Source organism: Pinus tabuliformis, chromosome 7, assembly GCF_031772625.1.
Source record: "Pinus tabuliformis cultivar Carrire ecotype Pingquan chromosome 7, CPIR1, whole genome shotgun sequence".
Lineage (NCBI taxonomy): Eukaryota > Viridiplantae > Streptophyta > Pinopsida > Pinales > Pinaceae > Pinus > Pinus tabuliformis.
In genome coordinates, this window is record NC_142293.1 from 2,025,284,174 (window position 1) to 2,025,302,286 (window position 18,113).

At 40.6% G+C, this 18,113-nt stretch overlaps 1 protein-coding gene across 1 annotated transcript; it reads left to right on the forward strand.

Moving 5' to 3' along the window:
• Nucleotides 1-8,569: 8,569 nt before the first annotated feature.
• On the forward strand, nt 8,570-11,448 carry LOC149256627 (uncharacterized). The gene is made up of 2 exons (XM_089455420.1): nt 8,570-8,784; nt 10,035-11,448. The coding sequence occupies exon 2, from the start codon at nt 10,585-10,587 to the stop codon at nt 11,446-11,448; it is 864 nt and encodes a 287-aa protein (XP_089311546.1). The 5' UTR covers nt 8,570-8,784; nt 10,035-10,584.
• The last annotated feature ends 6,665 nt before the right edge of the window (nt 11,449-18,113 follow it).

The window sequence follows — 18,113 nt, forward strand, 5'->3', positions numbered from 1 at the left end:
ATGCCTACAATGAGTTATACGTGGCTAGTATGAATGAGTTAATATTGTTTTTCCAAGAGCGTTGAGGAGGTTGACTGAGATAGCCACGTGGGCACAACAAGGCGGGTTGATGACATGGTGTTACTGACTTGCTAAACTTTAAATGGGCACATATTTCAATTTAGAGGTCGGATCGAGACAAAATTTATATCACCAAAATTGTCTCGATGAGATGAACACAATGATGTCATCCATTTGAAGTTTTAAGGAAGCTGAAAAAGTATGAAATCTTTAGATCCCATTTCCATAACTTTACCTTGGATCTCGAGTCAACGTACTAATTGCCCTCTTTCTTCCTTAGTAGGGGCTAGGGATGGTAGGGGGTATGTTACAACTTGGGCTTGGAGATAATTAAATCTTCTATGTTTCTAGCCTCAATGTCACACCCTTCAAGGCTAGAATGCCTGTTCGAACTACAATATTTAACAATTACATATACATTAACATACTACATGTACATTTAAACCCACATATGCCCCCCTTGGGTCATACCATATACATTTCACCCAATATTGGCCCCCCTTGGGGTCATAACATTGTGTCCAAAACTTAGAATTGGATGAAATTTAAATAATCAAAAAACTCTTGATGAGTTGAAGGCAACGTTGATTTCAGAAAAAAAAGTTTAAGGTGGCCGAAGGAAGAGGCATTTTGATAACCCCATATCCATAAAGTAATATTTGAAATTGGCTTTGTTCACTTTGTACTTTCAAAAAGGCCTTGAGAGCACTGCATGGATGAGATTTTATTTACCAAAAACACAAAACTTATAACTCTAGACAATGATAATGTAAACATACTTTCATTTTTGCCAAAAATAGAAAGAACATACAAATCTTAGGGCTACTAGCTTAGCTTATGTTGACACATTTTCACATCGATGTACAACAACATCATCGCCGATAAGAGAACATAGCCACCTAAAATGACAAGTTTTTTTTTTTTTACAAGGTCGTCTACTCATATATTATAAAAACTGCAGAAAGCAGGGAAATACATAGGATGCTAGAAGAGAGATAAGTGAAGAAGTCCAAAAGAGGGGCGCAGCCCTTGACTTCTGAGAGATTAACTTGAGAGAGGAGTACTGAAAAAGATATCTACTATACTGTCTTACAAAAAGGCCATCTATTAGGCATACTTTGCTTTTCATGGGTTTAAATCCAGAACTGGTTCACTGTGTCCTCCATTTGAGCTTCTTTTTGCTGTTCCTGTTGACTGTCTTTTGAGGACGCCTCTGCCTGCATGCTCTCCGTGATGCTCTTAATGTGTTTGATTGCCTCCTCTAAATGTTCACACTTGTCCTTGAGGCTCTCAATTTCCTTCTTATGTTTTTCCAGCTTTTTGCGCTTGGATCGGCTGTCTGCAATGAAGTCCTCCCGGAGTTCGTTGTGGTGCTTCACAAAGCGAGCAATCATGAAACAATGCTCTCTGCAAAGGGTGCAGGTGTCATTGTCCAGAACTCTGTCAAGCGGATTAGCTCCATCCCTCTGAGCTCCAGGTTGCTGTCTTTCTGCCATGACTGAGAGCAAACTGATTAGTATAAAAACGATTTTCTGAATACTGAAATTATACCTGAGCGCTGAGTGAAAGGCCTGAGGGCCGATAAAACTCTGGAGGCTTGCTTGCTGGACGCTGGTAAGGTGGTCGGGTGCTGGGGACGGCTGATTGTTGCCGCTGAGAGAGCTTCCTTGCTCTGAGAACTTCACTAGCCCAAACTGAAACTGGTTATGCGAGAGAGGAGTGAAAAACGAATGGGAGGGAGGGGGGATATAAAGGAGCGGGAGGGGGCAGTCGGGGAGGAGATATTTTGCTTGGGGAACTGCAAACAGATCCGATTGTGGATTTAGGAGGGAGAGTTCGCGAGTGTGGAGAGGACGTTTAACTGCAAATTCGAAGGGGAAGTCACGAGGAGGATGAGGGAGAGATACTCTGAGATCAAGGTGTAAGGGAGACGCCGGCAAAATGAGAGAAAAGGGAGGATTTAGTGAGGGAGAGCCCGCAGTGGGATTGGGGTACTGACAAATTCTGCAGAGGCTAATCCTGAAATCTGTCAGACAAATAGGATTCTTAAGGGATTGCTCTTTCATAGTTTCTGCCATTCTCATTGACCTGTCCTTGCTGCCGGTTGACCGCTTTGTTCGCTAGAGAATCCGCATCTGCATTGTTCTCCCTTAACACGTGCATAAAAGTGACTTCCCCCAGGTGTCTGATATTGTCAATTATCCGCTCTTTGATGTTGTTGAGGCTTGTTTTATTGAATTCTTTGCCTGAATTCATTGCTGCGATAATGATTGCCGAGTCCCCAAGGATTAAGGCATTCCGCATTCCAAGCTTATGGAGAATCGAGGAACCTAGTAACAGGCTATATGCTTCTGCAACGTTATTGCTGGCTGTCCCGAGCCCCCATTCGTAGCTGCATATGAGGTTCCCCTTCTGATCTTTAATTATACCCCCAGCACCGGCTCTCCCGGGATTGCTCTTTGAAGCTCCGTCAAATAGAAGAAGGGGACGGTTCTGGGCAAGAATCCATTTGTTTATTTCCTCTTTTTCTCCCCTAAGTTTCCAATTGTTGTGCTTCTGCGTTGCTTTAGGCTGAGGGGGGGAACTTTGTGAATGACTGATATTGAAGCTGTTATACCATTCTTTCTCTTCCTTTGTCCAACTTTGTTGATCTGGGAGGGCTATATGATTAGTACTGATAGCTTCTGAGATCCCTGCAATTGTTTTGGCGATGATCCTTTCTATTGTTGGCTTTCCATTTTTGAAAACGTAGTTATTCCTAGCTAACCAGATGTTCCAACACAGCGTAGCTGGGATACATTTCCAAATTCTTATGAGGTTATTCTTGCCTCTCCTGTTCAAAGGATATTCTTTCTTCCAGTTTCTCTGAAGGTTGTTTACCTGATCAAATCTTCTATTGATTTCCAGAGGACTAACTAACTGGTCCCAACAGCTTTGAGCGAAAGGGCAATTAAGGAAAATGTGTTGAATTGTCTCTTCTGCAGCTCGACAAAAACAACAGATCGAGGGGCCTTGTATGCCTCTCTTTCTCAGGTTCTCGGCTGTTAGAATTTTTCCTTTTAAGAGGGCCCAGTTGAAGTGTTTCACCTTTGGGATGCATTCATTCTTCCATGCTGCCTTATGAAGATTCCAATTTGCTATTAGTGTCATGTTTTGCAGAGATTTATAGCCTTCTTTTACTGTGAAGCTTCCCCCACAGGTATCCCAGATGTATCTGTCCTCCTTTTCCTTGTTAATAGGGGCAGAGCCAGAGAGAGAAAGTCTCAGATTGTGCCATAGGTCTCGAAGCTCCGGAGGAAGATTAAGATCTTTCCAATCGAGCCACCTGTTTTGAGACCAAGAGGATATGTCAAACAGAGTGTGAATGTTTCGCTCCTCCATCCATGCTTGAAGAGGTTGCAATTCTTGAAGCGAATTTCGTTGATTGGAGCCCATTATTCTGTCAACCCAGATTTTAACCTTCTTTCCGCTACCTGGAACTTTAGAGACATTTCCTCTGAAGTGAGGCAAAACTTTTTTAATCAATCTCCACATTGGAGTACATGGCCTGTCCATAATTGGATCCTGAAGAATGTTGGAATTCTGGCCACTGAGGTATTTTCTTTTTATTATCTCCACCCACCACGAGCCATTTCCTGACAGGATCTTCCAGATTAGTTTAAGCCCCAGGGCCTGATTGGAGAGACTAGGTTTTTTTATGGATAAGCCACCTTTTTCATACGGAAGAATGACTTGTTCCCAGTTGACAAGACTGAATTTCTTTGTGTCTTGTTTTCCCCCTTGCCAGAGGAAACTTCTCATAATGAGCTCAATGTGCTTGTGAATACTAGCGGGAGCCATGATAACCGCATACTGGTAAATGGGGAGGCCTGAAAGAACAGCCTTTATGAGAATGGTTCTGCCAGCAAGGTTCAACCAGGAAGCACCCCAACTTTGGAGGAGGCCTCGCATCTTCTCAATAAGTTTTGTCCAAACTTCTGCTTTAATGTGTTCTTTTGCCAAAGGTAGGCCCAGATAAGAGAAGGAGCTCCAGTTTCTTTGTAAGGGAATGTCTAGGATCTGAGAAATTCTTTGTTGAATCTGAAGGGAGACATTCCAAGTGTAAATCTTACATTTTCTGTTGTTTAGTTTGCCCCCAGAAGCGATGAGGAAAGCGTCCAGGACTCTTTTGAACCTCCTGGCCATTAGACTAGAAGCTCCCCCGATTAGCAAGGTGTCATCCGCGAAAAGCGAGTGATTAATCTCCTTTAATCCTCGTTCAATGCGGATGCCCGTAATTTCTTTTTTACTGCGGAGATTTTCAAGATGGGCACTCAGAGTCTCTGCCATGAGAATGTAAAGGAAAGGTGAGAGGGGACAACCCTGCCTTAGTCCCCTCGAGCTTCTGAAGTAACTGCTGGGGCGACCATTGATCAGAGGTGCTGTCCAAGGGTTGGAGATACACCCGAAGATGATACTGATGAAGTTGGAGGAGAAGCCAAATTTTTTAAGGACTGCTCTTAAGAACGAGTGGTCCACCCGATCAAAGGCGTTGGCCATGTCCAATTTGATGATCATTCCCCGCTCTCCTCTATTGAGGCTGCTGTGAATGGCTTCTTGGACTAGAATGACATTGTCAATGATCTGCCTGCTGGGAACAAAACCGCCCTGATTCTCAGAGATTAAGATGGGAAGGAATTCCTTTAATCTGTTGGCGAGAATTTTTGTGATTATCTTGTATGAGACATTGCAGAGCGAAATGGGGCGGAATCTGTCAAAGGTTTTTGGATTTGCTTCCTTTGGGATCAAAGCTATGTGGGAGGATTTCGTGTTTTCCCCCACCTTGTGATTTCTGAAGGCGTTTTTTATCATTCTCACGAAGTCCTTCTTTATAATTTCCCAATGTTGCCTGTAGAACGCCACCGTGAAGCCATCCGGCCCAGGGGCCTTGTCTTGCTGCATGTTGAAGGTGGCTTCTCTGATTTCTTCTTCTGAAGGCTCTTGTTCAAGCTTGTTGTTGTGGTTATCTTTTATTTTGCTCTCTATAATACTGAGGAAAGCCTCGCTGTCTTGATGTTGGGGGTCTGCAGTAAGGAGATCCTTAAAATGATTAAAGGCTGCTCCTTTTATTTCTTCTTGTTCCTTCAGCTCCCTCCCTGCCACTTCGATTTTGTCTATTTGGTTGCTGGCTCTTCTGGTCTTGATATTATTGTGGAAAAAAGAGGTGTTCTTGTCCCCAGCCTTCAGCCATAAACAGCGGGATCTTATTCTTTGCTCCTCTTCCTCGACCCGATTTTGCCTATAGAGCTCCTTGTACAAAGTTTTTTCCTTCTCGAGGTCTTCAGCTGTATATTGAACTTGCTCTTTTTCTTTGTGCCAGCGTTCCATCTCTACTAGCAAATCTGTTTTCTTTTTCTTATCAGATTTTGCCTGCTCCCGCGCCCAATGTTTTATTGCTGTCCGGAGCTGTTTTAACTTCGTTTCCCAAACGAAATAAGGCGACCCTATGACTTCTTTAGCCCATTGCTCGCGTATGAGAGTGCGGAAATCTTCGTGGAGATCCCAATTTTTGTTGTATTTAAAAGGGAGAGGGCCGAGGTTTGGACCTTTATCCAAAAGGAGGACCACGGGTTTATGATCAGACGCTGAACCATGGATTATTTTGCTCTTGATTGACTGAAAGTTGCCTGCTATTCCTTCCTGAATGAGAAACCTGTCCAATCTCTCCTTTATGTTGTGGGAGCCTGATCTCTTGTTGGACCACGTGTATTTTCCATTTGACAGAGGGATATCTATCAAGTTGAAGAGCTGTATGATAGTTTCTAGCTTATCTCTTGAGGGGTCTGCATGAAAAATACCTCCGTACTTTTCTTCCACTTGCCTTATAAGATTCATATCTCCCCCGAGAATTAGCCTGCTGCTTTGGAGAACGCTGATGTCCTCTTCTATGGTGTTCCAGCAGTTAGCTTTGTCCCTGTAATGGTTGGGTGCGTATATATTGTATATGTGGTAAATTTCCTGCGAGCTTTTACACTTTAGATCTGATCTGATCCACCAAGAGCATTGGTGTGAGTTGGTGATTTCCCACTTATTTTTGTTCCACAATGTTCCTATTCCTCCTGATGCCCCATCTGAACCAATGGAGAGACCTGAGAAGTTTTTAAATCGCTGAGTTTGGTGGAGAAAGTCCTGCTCGGTGGTTTTGGTCTCCTGGAGTAGGAGAATATCTGGCTGTTCCTGATTTAATAGGTCCTTGATTGCTTTCATCTTTAGGGAGGAGCCCATTCCCCTACAATTCCAAGAGACCAAATTCATTATTTACCGACTGTGGGGTGAGATCCGGACCTCTCCTTTGTTTTTTCGCCACTTCCTTTTAGCCTTCCTAAATATGAGTCCAAGGGTTGCTGTGTTCCAGTTGCCATTTCCTTTGCTGCTGTTTCATCCCTGAGTTCTTTGTTCGTTTTCCTGCCAACTTTTCTCGGGGGATCTGATGGTTGATTGGCTTCTTTGGCTTTGTTTCGGGTAAGGATTCTTTCGATGGTGGGGGGAGGGGAGGGAGGGGGGTTTGAACGGGGAGAAGCTGGGCGAGGGGATTGAGGGGGGGATACTGGGGTTTCCCCTGCTAAAGATTCAAAGGGATTAGAGGATGATGGGAAGGATGAGACAGGGGGAGGAGGAGGGGGGGGAGTGGGACTTGTTTCAGGAGGAGCTGTGGAGCTGGGGCCTTGATTAGAAGAGGACTTTTTCCTTTTGACTTGTTCCCAAGTTCCCTCTGTAGTTTCCTCGTTGTTTTCTATTTCTTTTGCTTTTAACTTATTACATCTATTGGCAAAATGACCATACTCATGACATACCTTGCATTTGAAGGGGAGCTGTTCATAGTCCAGCTGCTGGATATGCGCCCATTGGTCCACCTTAATCTTGATTGCTTCCGGCAGTCCTTTCCCGAGGTCGACTTCAACGCAGATCCTTGCACATGCGTGCATGTTCTCTCTTGGTTCTGATCTGTCGATGTATTTTCCTACTGCGTTGCCGATGGCCTTTACCGATTCGTCTCCCCAACAGTGAAGTGGGAGGTGAGGGAGGCGCACCCAAACAGGAACAGCATTAGGTATATCCATTTCCGGATCGAAATCCGGGGTCCATCTATTCAGATATAGACCCCTAGTGTCCATGAAGTAGGGGCCATTGCGGAAGATAAGGTTCTTGTCTTCTTTCGATTCGAACAGAAATGTGTAATACCCGCGGCCACAAAATCTGATGGCGATCTTTCCTTGGGTCATAGTGCTCCAGTTGCGTTCCACCCATTTTTGCACTGTTCTTGGGGACGGCCAGAGCCCAGTAAACTGGCCGACGAGTCCTCTTTCTGATAGAGCTATTGCCGATTTCCTTGGGAGAGAGGGGGGAAGATTCACCTCTGGTATTTCATCCAACTTTTTTATAAACTTTGTTTGAGAGGGGCGCGGTCTTGCATCCGATGGTTCAGTCAATAGAGAAGCGAAAATTTCTTCTTGGTTTTCTGCAGCCGGGATGGGGGAAGCGGATCCTGCCATTGCAGGCCCGCTGAGAGCGCGAGGGATCAGAGCGGCGGGCAGCAGGCCCCGAGAGGGTCCACGCTAAAGACACCGAGGGGCGGGCGCAGGGCCCGACCAGGCAGAGCCTGGGGGCGAGGGCAGAGGCGCACAGGGGTTCAGGCGGGAGCAGGGCCTGCAACGCGATCCACCTAAAATGACAAGTTGATAATCCAAAAGATGTCACTTTTTCCAAACGTTTCTAGGTCTTTTAGTGTCAACTTATTTCCTTTTGTGAAAGGAAATCTTCACAAAACTACGAACTTTTTGATCATGATTCATACCAAGAAGGATGTTATAAAGAGAAACTTGATTATATGATGTTTTGTTGATTAGATCTCTGAGTCCGTTAAACCATTTTGATCAGTTGGACATCATTAAAAATCTTCATTCATTTTATTAAAAAATGAGAAACCTTTAATTAATGAAAAACAAATATAGATACTACTTAAAAAAAAACAATTTAATAATAATATTTAGATTAAAAAACATTATCCCTTCCTACTTTTAATAGTAATAACATCTAATCAACTTCCCATACATACATGATCCCAATAACCATGTCAATCATAATTAATAAATAAAATATATTAATACTTAATAGAATATTTTGCAAATATCCATTACACGCTAACATTACCCACACGGCAAAGTGATGAATGAGCGAAATATAACCCACACGACATAAACTCTGATCATACTACATTCCCAAAGTAGAAAAAACAGCATGAAATTTATTTAAAAAGAGGGTATCCCATGTCCAGCGGTGCTGGAAAAGTGCGTTCAGCCAGACACGTCTCTGAGTGTTGACCGCGGTTACGCTAGCCGTGGTTTGAAATCAGAGATAAATATGCCAAACCTTAACCTATAGCGAAAACGACAAACCCTAGAGCACACAAAGAATGGAAGAGGATAAACAAAACAATATGTTTAATTAAAAAATTAAACTAAAATAAAACAACTGCGGCAGATAAAGCAATATGTCGACGCCATTAAAGTGGAAAGTTGCTATATGATCTCATTCCTCGGCGCTTCGAGTTCTTCGCATCGTCATCATCATCGACAGTTTTTTACTCAATGTACAACCAACCCAACAATTCCAAGCTTCAATTCCATTGTTCACTTGGTGCTGCATTTGAATTGGAGCTCGTCTATACTGACAGCGTTCGATGAGGTATGATCATCGTTGGTTATTATGCAAAATGCGCCAGTTTCAGAGCTCCATTCTTGATCGATGAAAATTCCGGGGAGAAGAAATCTCCTCCGTCAGTTTTAGATCTCCAATTTAACTCGGTGACCTGTTTTTGATATAATTCTTTACTGGATCTCAATCTTTACTGTGAATTGCTTAGCCAGCAATCAGTTTTTCAATCCCGGAAACCCTAGATCTTCTCCCATCACAAGACCACATAGATACATGTCTCTGTAGCGATGTCTGTGCAGCGTGAGTAGGAAATCAAACATATCGCTCTAATAGATTGTTGGGTATTTTTGATTTTGTTCCCTCGGCGTCTACTTAGTATTTGAGTTCGAGTGTTGCGTGTTGTGGGAATTCCAAAGTATATACTTCAAATACTTAAGCTAATATGTAAATGGTACTTCCTGGATAATGATTGAGAATTACTGTATAACTCATTTTGCACATATGTATATACTTATTTGGGACACAATACATATGACAAAGATGATAGTGACTACTCGATGTTGCTACCAATTGGGGTTCCTTGGAGTTATTTTCTTATATTTCTTAGCAGTTGTTATACAAGTCAATCATACTTACTTTGGAGTTTGGCTCCTCTACTGTATGTGGCAAATTCAGTGTTTCTGTGGGGTATTTGGGGGAATATAGTACCTTTCTTTCAGCCTTGTTATCATGGCCTATACGAAGTTCCTTGTGAAGGTTAAGGATAGTTTCATTCTGTGGACCAAACAAGTGATTAGTAAATTTGCCTAAGACAGCAATGTTTCCCCAAATGGTTAATCCTTACATTCTTCTTTTTTCTTTAACCTTGGCAAGCAACAGTTCTATAGCTGTGTAATTAGCTTCAAGAAACTGGAGTTGTACTTGTTTCGTAATGTCCTTTAGGATCTTTTTTTTTGGGTTTCAAATGGATACATATTTTTGCAATTTTTTTATCCATGGCATTATAGTATTTGCAGTATCAATGTCAATTTAAGTGCATACCTCTAATTGGGAATCAGTTTCATGTTATCTCCTTCCATAGAAGTTTTTATATACTACTTGGACTTTACCGTGGCATTCTCCTCTCTAATGTTTGCTTCATCGCATTAAATCAATTTTGACGGCCTTTTTTTCTTCATAATTATTATATTGTATCGAAAGCCAAAAAATATGTTTAATCTGGTGGGTTTTAACTTAGTTTGACTGCCACATTATACGTTTTGTTTGTTTATGTTATGCAGGAGTTTTACGTTGGTGTAGTAGATTACTGATATCAGTGTTTGGGTGAAGCTAACTGCAATCCGTAAATGAGAAGCTCACCAAGGAGGACATGGGCAGTTCATTTACAGTAGTTTGGTTCCTGTGGGAATTTCACCATTTGACACCTGAAAGCGGAAAGGCTTTAGCAATACATCAAAAACAATTTGACCTGGTGTTGCACAAGGTTGAATGATCTCCAGATTTCAATTCCTGTAATCTATTTCATTGTTGATGCCTTTGATGTGGTATACTATATCTACTTGATACGGAACATACATGAGGAATGCTATTATCTCCTTTCAATATGTATCAGATCACTGTCTCTGAAATTTCCACAGAAACTATGCATATAAGAATGACTGCAAATGGGATGGATTTAGAGCGGGAGAGGCCACGGTGAGAGTTATTGGATTGTGTCAGGGGTTTTGTAATTTCAAGGCACCTGACAAAGTTGAACTACTGTGTTAGACATATCAAACTAAAATTTCTCTTCTTTATCCTCATGAATTGTGATGCATCCAGTGTGGCAGTATGGCCATCTTCATTGGGAAGTTTCACTGGGGGCTTCTCTTTCTTGGCCTGCTTGTTCTTACATCAGGGAGCCATTTCAACAAGACCTTCAAATTGGAAGAAGTAGTTTCAGAGAATTTTGCTGCCCTGGATGGTTACTCCCATGCAGTGAGTCCAAATGGAAAGAGGCATTCTCTAAGTATTGAAAATTCACTTAGTATTTTTCCATCCGGATACAAGTCTCCCTCCTGTGAAGGAGATCTGAAAGGCATTGGTTCATTAAATACTACTTGTCAGCTTAATACAAGTCTGCACTTGGAGAAAAACCTCTTTATTTCAGGACGAGGTAATCTAGAGATCTTATCAAATGTCAGTGTAATCTGTCCGATTGCAGGCTGTCTCATTCATATCAATATTTCTGGTGATTTCAAATTGGGTCAATATGCTTCTATTGTAGGTGGAACTATAGTTATAGATGCCCAAAATGTAAGTTTGGAGAATAGTTCATCTTTAAATACGACTTCTTTGGGGGGGCCACCTCCTGCTCAGACAAGTGGAACCCCACATGGTATTGATGGTGCTGGTGGAGGGCATGGTGGCAGGGGTGCTTCTTGTACTAAAGGCAAAGGTAAGAATGAGGGAGATAACTGGGGTGGAGATGTATATGCTTGGTCTACTCTTTCTAAACCTTGGGAATATGGAAGCAGGGGTGGGACCACTTCTATTGAAAAAAACCTTGGGGGTGGTGGAGGAGGGCGCATCATGATCATAGCAAGCAGTATTTTAGATGTCAATGGAACTATAAGTGCAGAGGGAGGTCATGTAGGGATTGAAGGTGGAGGAGGTTCAGGAGGCAGCATTATTATCCACTCCCCAAAGCTGTAAGTTCTCAATCATATGATTTATTTTGCTCCACTTATTTTATAAATTTTATTTAACATCTGCACCATGATGTAGTTAAAACACAAATACCAAAGTTAACAATTTCTTTGTGTTGTTTCACTTCACTGTTCTCTTGTTTGTTGTCTTTTATAGTTTTGTTTTAACTTTCATGGCAACATATGTTATTTTGTTCAGCTTTCAAGTTTGATACAAACTGAAAAGTTTAGCCCAGGATATGGATATGTATTGACATCAGTTTGAAGTTACTTTGAATATTTTGTCTAGGATCTTTAGCTTGAAATATTCTCCCAAAATTTAAAATTTTCCTCTTCTTATGTTAAGTATGGATCATTCATGAAATTGGCCGTGCGTGTTTGGCTATTCCTTCAGGTGTTTGGAATAGAGTTTGTGGCTTATTTTTTCCATGTAGGAACCACATTGTTGTTATCTTTCACTCCATATTATATAATTTTGGTTTTACCATCTACATCATCAAGCACACTGTTGCCAATAGTGTACTTTATGTGCAAAGGTTGTTGAAATTGGCCATTGATATCCTTTTCTGCTATTATTTACATGTCTGTATACTCTTTTTCGGAGTTGAGTGATTTGAATATTTACTGCCTTGATTTTAAGTGGAATGCTTTGGATATTTATTCTCTCATTTAAGTGGAGATTTCTTGATCTTTAAGGATTTTCTTTCTTTCTTTCCGTATCGTTTAAGTTGATCTGTTACTGTTTAAAAATATTTTAAGAGATTTTTGCATAGGAATATTTAATCGAAATGGATAAGTTGTTACAAGGAAGTACTACTCTTTACGCGAATAGGTTTATTTAATTCTCCATTTTGATGTGATTTTTCTTTTTTTAAGGGCATCAAATGCATGAATGCATGAATGGATGCAAATTGTTTTCATTGTTATTTGGATAGTAGAACAAATTGTTCATTAGATTAAAATTGGGCGTTTATAAGCTAATCATGCATTTCTTTGGCTGTGCCTTACTTCTTCCATTTCATCGGTAACTTTTTCTCAAAAAACAGGACTGAAGGAAATTTGTATGGATGCTTGGTGCTTCATATATGGTTATAGGTGCATATGAAGCACATTTGATATGGTTGTCTTAGTCTTAAACAAACTAATAATCCACTTCCAGTCATATTTCAAAGGAAACAATGTCTTCATGATATGATCTAAAATATATTCTTACATGAGATAGGCATATTACATATATCCAAGTTACCTAACACTAGGACACAAGGACATAGGGATTCAAGTGTCACCCCTAAAAAGGACCTATATGTGTAGAACCCCCAAAACAAGACATGTGGGGTGTTGAGAAATCTAGTCGGCAACAAGTGTAGGTGATTTCTCTTACTTTGATAACTCATTGTAACGTATCTTTACTTTACTTGATTAACTTCTTTTTTGCTTTATTATTATTAGTGTTTTCTATCATCAAACGGTTACTAAATCATAAAGAACAATGAGACAATAGGACACAAGATGTAGGCGATCAGCCAGGGCCAAAACCTCTCCAATTGTGAGGAAAACCCACTCGAATTCTTCTCTTCTAATAGAACTTCAATTGATGAATTCCAAGACCTATGACCCTTGACCAAGACCCTCCAAGGCCAAGTCAACTTTCCTTCTTGAACAACTTCCAACAACAAACTTCGACCTTCCAACAACTTCTCCAACAACTTCGACCCCATCAAAAATTTCTGCAATTTCGACCACTTCAACCTTGATGCAGCTTCATAGCTTTGACCTAAAAGCAACTTCACAGCTTCAATGCAACTTCAGAATTTTTCTTGCCCAGTGACTATAGAAACCCTAACAAAAGAGAGAGAGAGAGAGCAACCCAAAAACTTCGAACTTGTTCTTCTTCTCCTTCTTCATCCTTTTTCGGCTTCTATCTCGAGGAGATCGAACTTTCTTGAGAGTGTGTCCAAATGAGGTCGAGAATTTTCTTACATATAGGCTTTTGAGGGGTACGAAATGTTATCTTTAGGCCAACTTGTCCCTTCATGTAGGCTGACTAGATCTTTGTGCCATGACGAGGTCTTGGAGGGTCTTTTGACTTTATTTTGACTCAATAAATTTTTCTTTACAATATGTAACATGCCTAAATGTGTCTTCAATACATGACAATGACTCAATTGGCTTTATGACAAACCTAGAAGCACTCAGTGGGTGCTTGACCTATAAAATAAATTTCCTTGAGCATGAAACCCATGCCTCAAGAATAACAATAATAAAATTATTTTTCTCTTTTCATTAAACACATAAAATCATGATGACATATGTTTTTATGAGGATTGAACCTAGTTACATATTTCAACACTCCCTCTTAACTAGGGAGGTATTCATAATCCATACAAGGTACTTGGACATTCTCAATATGAAGAATTCTCATAAGAAGAGTCGGATTGGTAACCCATTTGTTTAGCATCATATCATCCAACATTGTCACATAACAAGGCCTTGACTAACAACTCTATCTCTCCACAAGATAAGAGCACAATGTTGGCGAGACCAATGATTTATAGACACCATCATCATTGTCTCTCAAGGAACATACCCCACACAGGTGTTCACAGGCCATGTCCTTTTAGGACTATTCTTATCTTGGATTCCCAGTTCTCAAAGAATATCGGTCCTCTACGACTACTCTTATCTTGGATGCCCTACCACATCCTCAAAGAGTATTGGATGCTAGATGCTTACCCCATTCTCCATTCTTTCTTGCCAAAGTGAAGACAAGAATGATGTATCTATCTCTCCCTTTGAACTAGGGAGGATATACCCATTCCTACAAAAAGGAATGTACCCAAGTTCCCTCTTATCCAGGGACTTGTCCAAGCTCCCTCTTAACCAAGGACTCGTTTCCAGCAACAAATTTCTTCTTTAGTGGAGAACATGGGGTCTTTAGTTGCTTGTTGAGCTCCTCCTTTCGATGTCATAAATTTCATCTTCATTATTATGGAGCCTTCATTTTGTAGGGCATCGACCATCCATCACTTTCCTCAAGTCAGAGATGTCGTCCTTCCCCTTATCGGAAAGTGATCTTCTAGTCCATATCTGGCTTTCCTTCATACAACTACCTCTTCCACGCCATGTTTCCTTCAGGACATTCCATCTAATCACATGAGTGCTTAGTTGTAGATGACATCTACAACTCTCTTCTGGTAGCCCTATATCAACCCATCCAAATGTTTTTCAAAATTAGAAATGAACATCAAATCGAAGTTACCTTTTGTGATGGCCTTTCATCATGACATCTTGTTTGTGGTGACATCAACATCCTGCACTCATATTGACACATCTCCAAGATATTCAATGTCAAGGGTCTCTTTTCTTTCCAGACTTCATCAGAGTCTTCGGACCTTTTTCAGGGAGATGTCATGGTCAATTCTCCTAGTCGTCGGATGTTGATTTCCTTTAATTTTTTCTTTTTACGTGCTCATAGTTGCATCTTTCACGATCTCTTCTTTCTTTCTTCACATATTGCTCCTCAGGAACTTTCATCCATAGTTCCTTCATATTTGTCAACCACCTCATATTCCATATGAGGACATATTATGTTGATTTCATCTAGTCAATATGTGAAGCATGCCCTCATGCATCTTTCCAAAGGAGGAGATCCCTTTTCTTTGATCATGCTCATGAGATAGAATGTTTACCCATGCAACCATATGATGACATGACTCAATTAAATACATGCATACATACCTCTTTCCTTCTTTTGGTCATTTAGGCTTCCTTCAACAACTTCCTTTCTTTGATTGAAAGTACTTCAACCATCTTGACAAGCTGCATTCCTTTGTCATCATACCATCATTTTTCCAAACAATGAATCCCATACAAGGTGGAATTCTCAACGAGGCACTTGCTTCTTCCAAGAGGTGAACCTTCGAATGAAGATGCCAATAGATGATCTTGATTATCCTCATGTTGCAAATGCTTCTTTCTAATGATGTATGATGAGCTCTACACAAGATGACTTTCTTCTAACCATAAGTACTACTTATGTTTTTCAATGAGGTTACCAAGAGCTACTTCCTTCTATGATGATTGCTACAACCATGTAGACTTCTACTTCAACTATCTTTCAAGCTTTTATAAGGATGTCTCGAGCTCTTGCTTTAATCGTATGCTTCTAATATGATGCCATCTTCTACTAAGATGCATCTCGTCATAATGCTTCTCATCTTGACTGCCATGGTGGAATTCTTTTCACCTTCCACTTCTCCTTGCTATGTATTGGAGAAACCCTAATAGTGAAGATCTATCCCTTTGGATTTCTTCTCATCAGGTTCTTCCACTTCTTCTGTGATATGAGCCTCATTTCTTTCTTTCCTCTTGTTGCCCTTTTTTAACTTTGGACAATCTTTCTTGTAGTGCCCATATTCTTGACAGCGATAATATTGGTTCTTTGCCATATTCTTCTTCTTTTTCTGAGGACCAAACTTCCCAAACTTTCCTTTTCTCTTAGCCATGGCAGAAAATGCTTGAACTTCTTCATTTGATCCCACGCCACTTTTTGTCTTCAATTTGGTTTCTTCAATCTTACATAATGACCAAAGTTCATTGAATGGGGTAGCTTCCTTCTTTCCATAGATGTTTGATGTAAAGTTGCCCCATTCCTTTGGTAGTGCATTGAGCACTATGGTGGTCATTTCTTTATCGGACATTATTTCTCCCAACTCTTGTAGACGGTCTCTTATCACTGATACCCTCATAAAGTATTAGGCTATTCCATCTTCCTTTGATATCTTCATCTTGTAGAGTTCTTGTCTTAATGATATCACTTTTCCAACAATACTTACGGAAAACAATTCTACTAGCTTCTCGTATATTTCTTTTGATGTCTCCAACTTTGATACATATGGTATGAGGGGATCTTTGATGGATTCTATAAGGATCCTTTGAGCCCTTACTTCCCCTTTCATGTACTTCGCTAGAGCTTGAGCTTCTTCCTTTGGAGGTTTAGTGATTGAACCCTTAACATGATCAATGACTTCGTTTTCTATGAGGATCAAATTTGTCCTCTTCTTCCATGCAAGAAAGTTTGATGACCCAACCAATTTGTTGCTTTCCTTGCAAAATGAAGTCATTTTGATAGATTTAGATGTGGACATAAAGATACTTACTTGTGAAGATACTTCTTGATGACAATATCTTCAACTTGATGCCTTCTTGATTTTGATGATGATGTTGATAGTAGAAGATGTCTTCCTACAAAAGTGATCCTTCAAAGAGAGGGAGATCACCTTGGTTCCTTGATGATGATGGCAACCCCTTCTCCTTGATGAGCTTCCCTTTTTCAAAATCAACTGCAGTCAAATTTGCCTTCTAGTTATTGTAACTTCTTATTCGACCCCTGTAATTTGATTGTGATTTTCAGTCAATGCAAAAACCCTACTTTCTGCATGTGTGGGAGAAAGACAGAGATTTTACCCTTCTCTCTTCTTCGCTTGGATAAAGGCTTCTTCTTTTGCAACTCGAATTGCAAGATGGTTTGTCTTTCACTTATTTTCGGCCTCCTTAGGTGTCTGGAATAATTTGGCTTTTGCTACAACAAATTAGCCATATTCTCCTCGCACATGTGAACAAGAATAGCCCAAAACAGACCCAAAATTACTTTGATCCTTTTATCTTCTTTGATGATGATGTGCGAGCTTCCCAACAATGCTTCAAGTGTATAACCCTTCTTTGGATGAGCTAGGGTTTTGAGATCTTCTATCTTTGAGATGTGATGACCCTTGATATGAATGGTCCTTCTTGATGATTGATACTCTAGATGATCTTCTAGTGCTTTGGCCCTCCAGTGCCCTTTAAGCTGCCTTTCTCTGCCTTGTCACCTTATCTCCGATACCATGTTGAGAAATCTAGGGTGAAGCAAGTGCAGGTGATTTCTCTTTGATAACTGCTTGTGATATATTTTTAATTTACTTGATTAAATTCTTCTTTGCTTTATTATTATTAGTGTTCTTTATCATCAAACAATTACCAAATCATAAAGAACAATGAGACAATAGGACACAAGATGTAGGTGATCAACTAGGGCCAAAACCTCTCCAATTGAGAGGAAAACCCACCAGAATTCTTCTCTTCTTATAGGACTTCAATTAACTAATTACAAGACCTATGACCCTTGACCAACACCCTCCAAGACCAAGTCAACTTTCCTTCTTGAACAACTTCCAGCTACAAACTTCGACCTTCTAGCAACTTCTCCAAAACTTTGACCCCAACAACAATTTCAGCAACTTCGACCTAGCAGCGTTCACAACTTCGACCTTGATGTAGCTTCACAACTTCGACCTAGAAGCAACGTCACAACTTCGACCTTGCAGCGTCACAACTTCGACCTTGCAATGTCACAACTTCAATGCAGCTTCACAACTTCGATGCAGCTTAAGAATTTTGTCTTGCCCAGTGACTGTAGAAACCCTAACAAAAGAGAGAGAGAGAGGCCCAAAAACTTCGAACTTTTTCTTCTCCTTCTTCGTCCTTTTCCAACTTCTATCTTGAGGAGATCGAACTTGCTTGAGAGTGTGCCCAAATGAGGTCGAGTTCCTTCTTACATATAGGCTTTTGAGGGGTGCAAATTGCTATGTTTAGGCCGACTTGTCCCTTCGTGTAGGCCAACTTGTCCCTTCG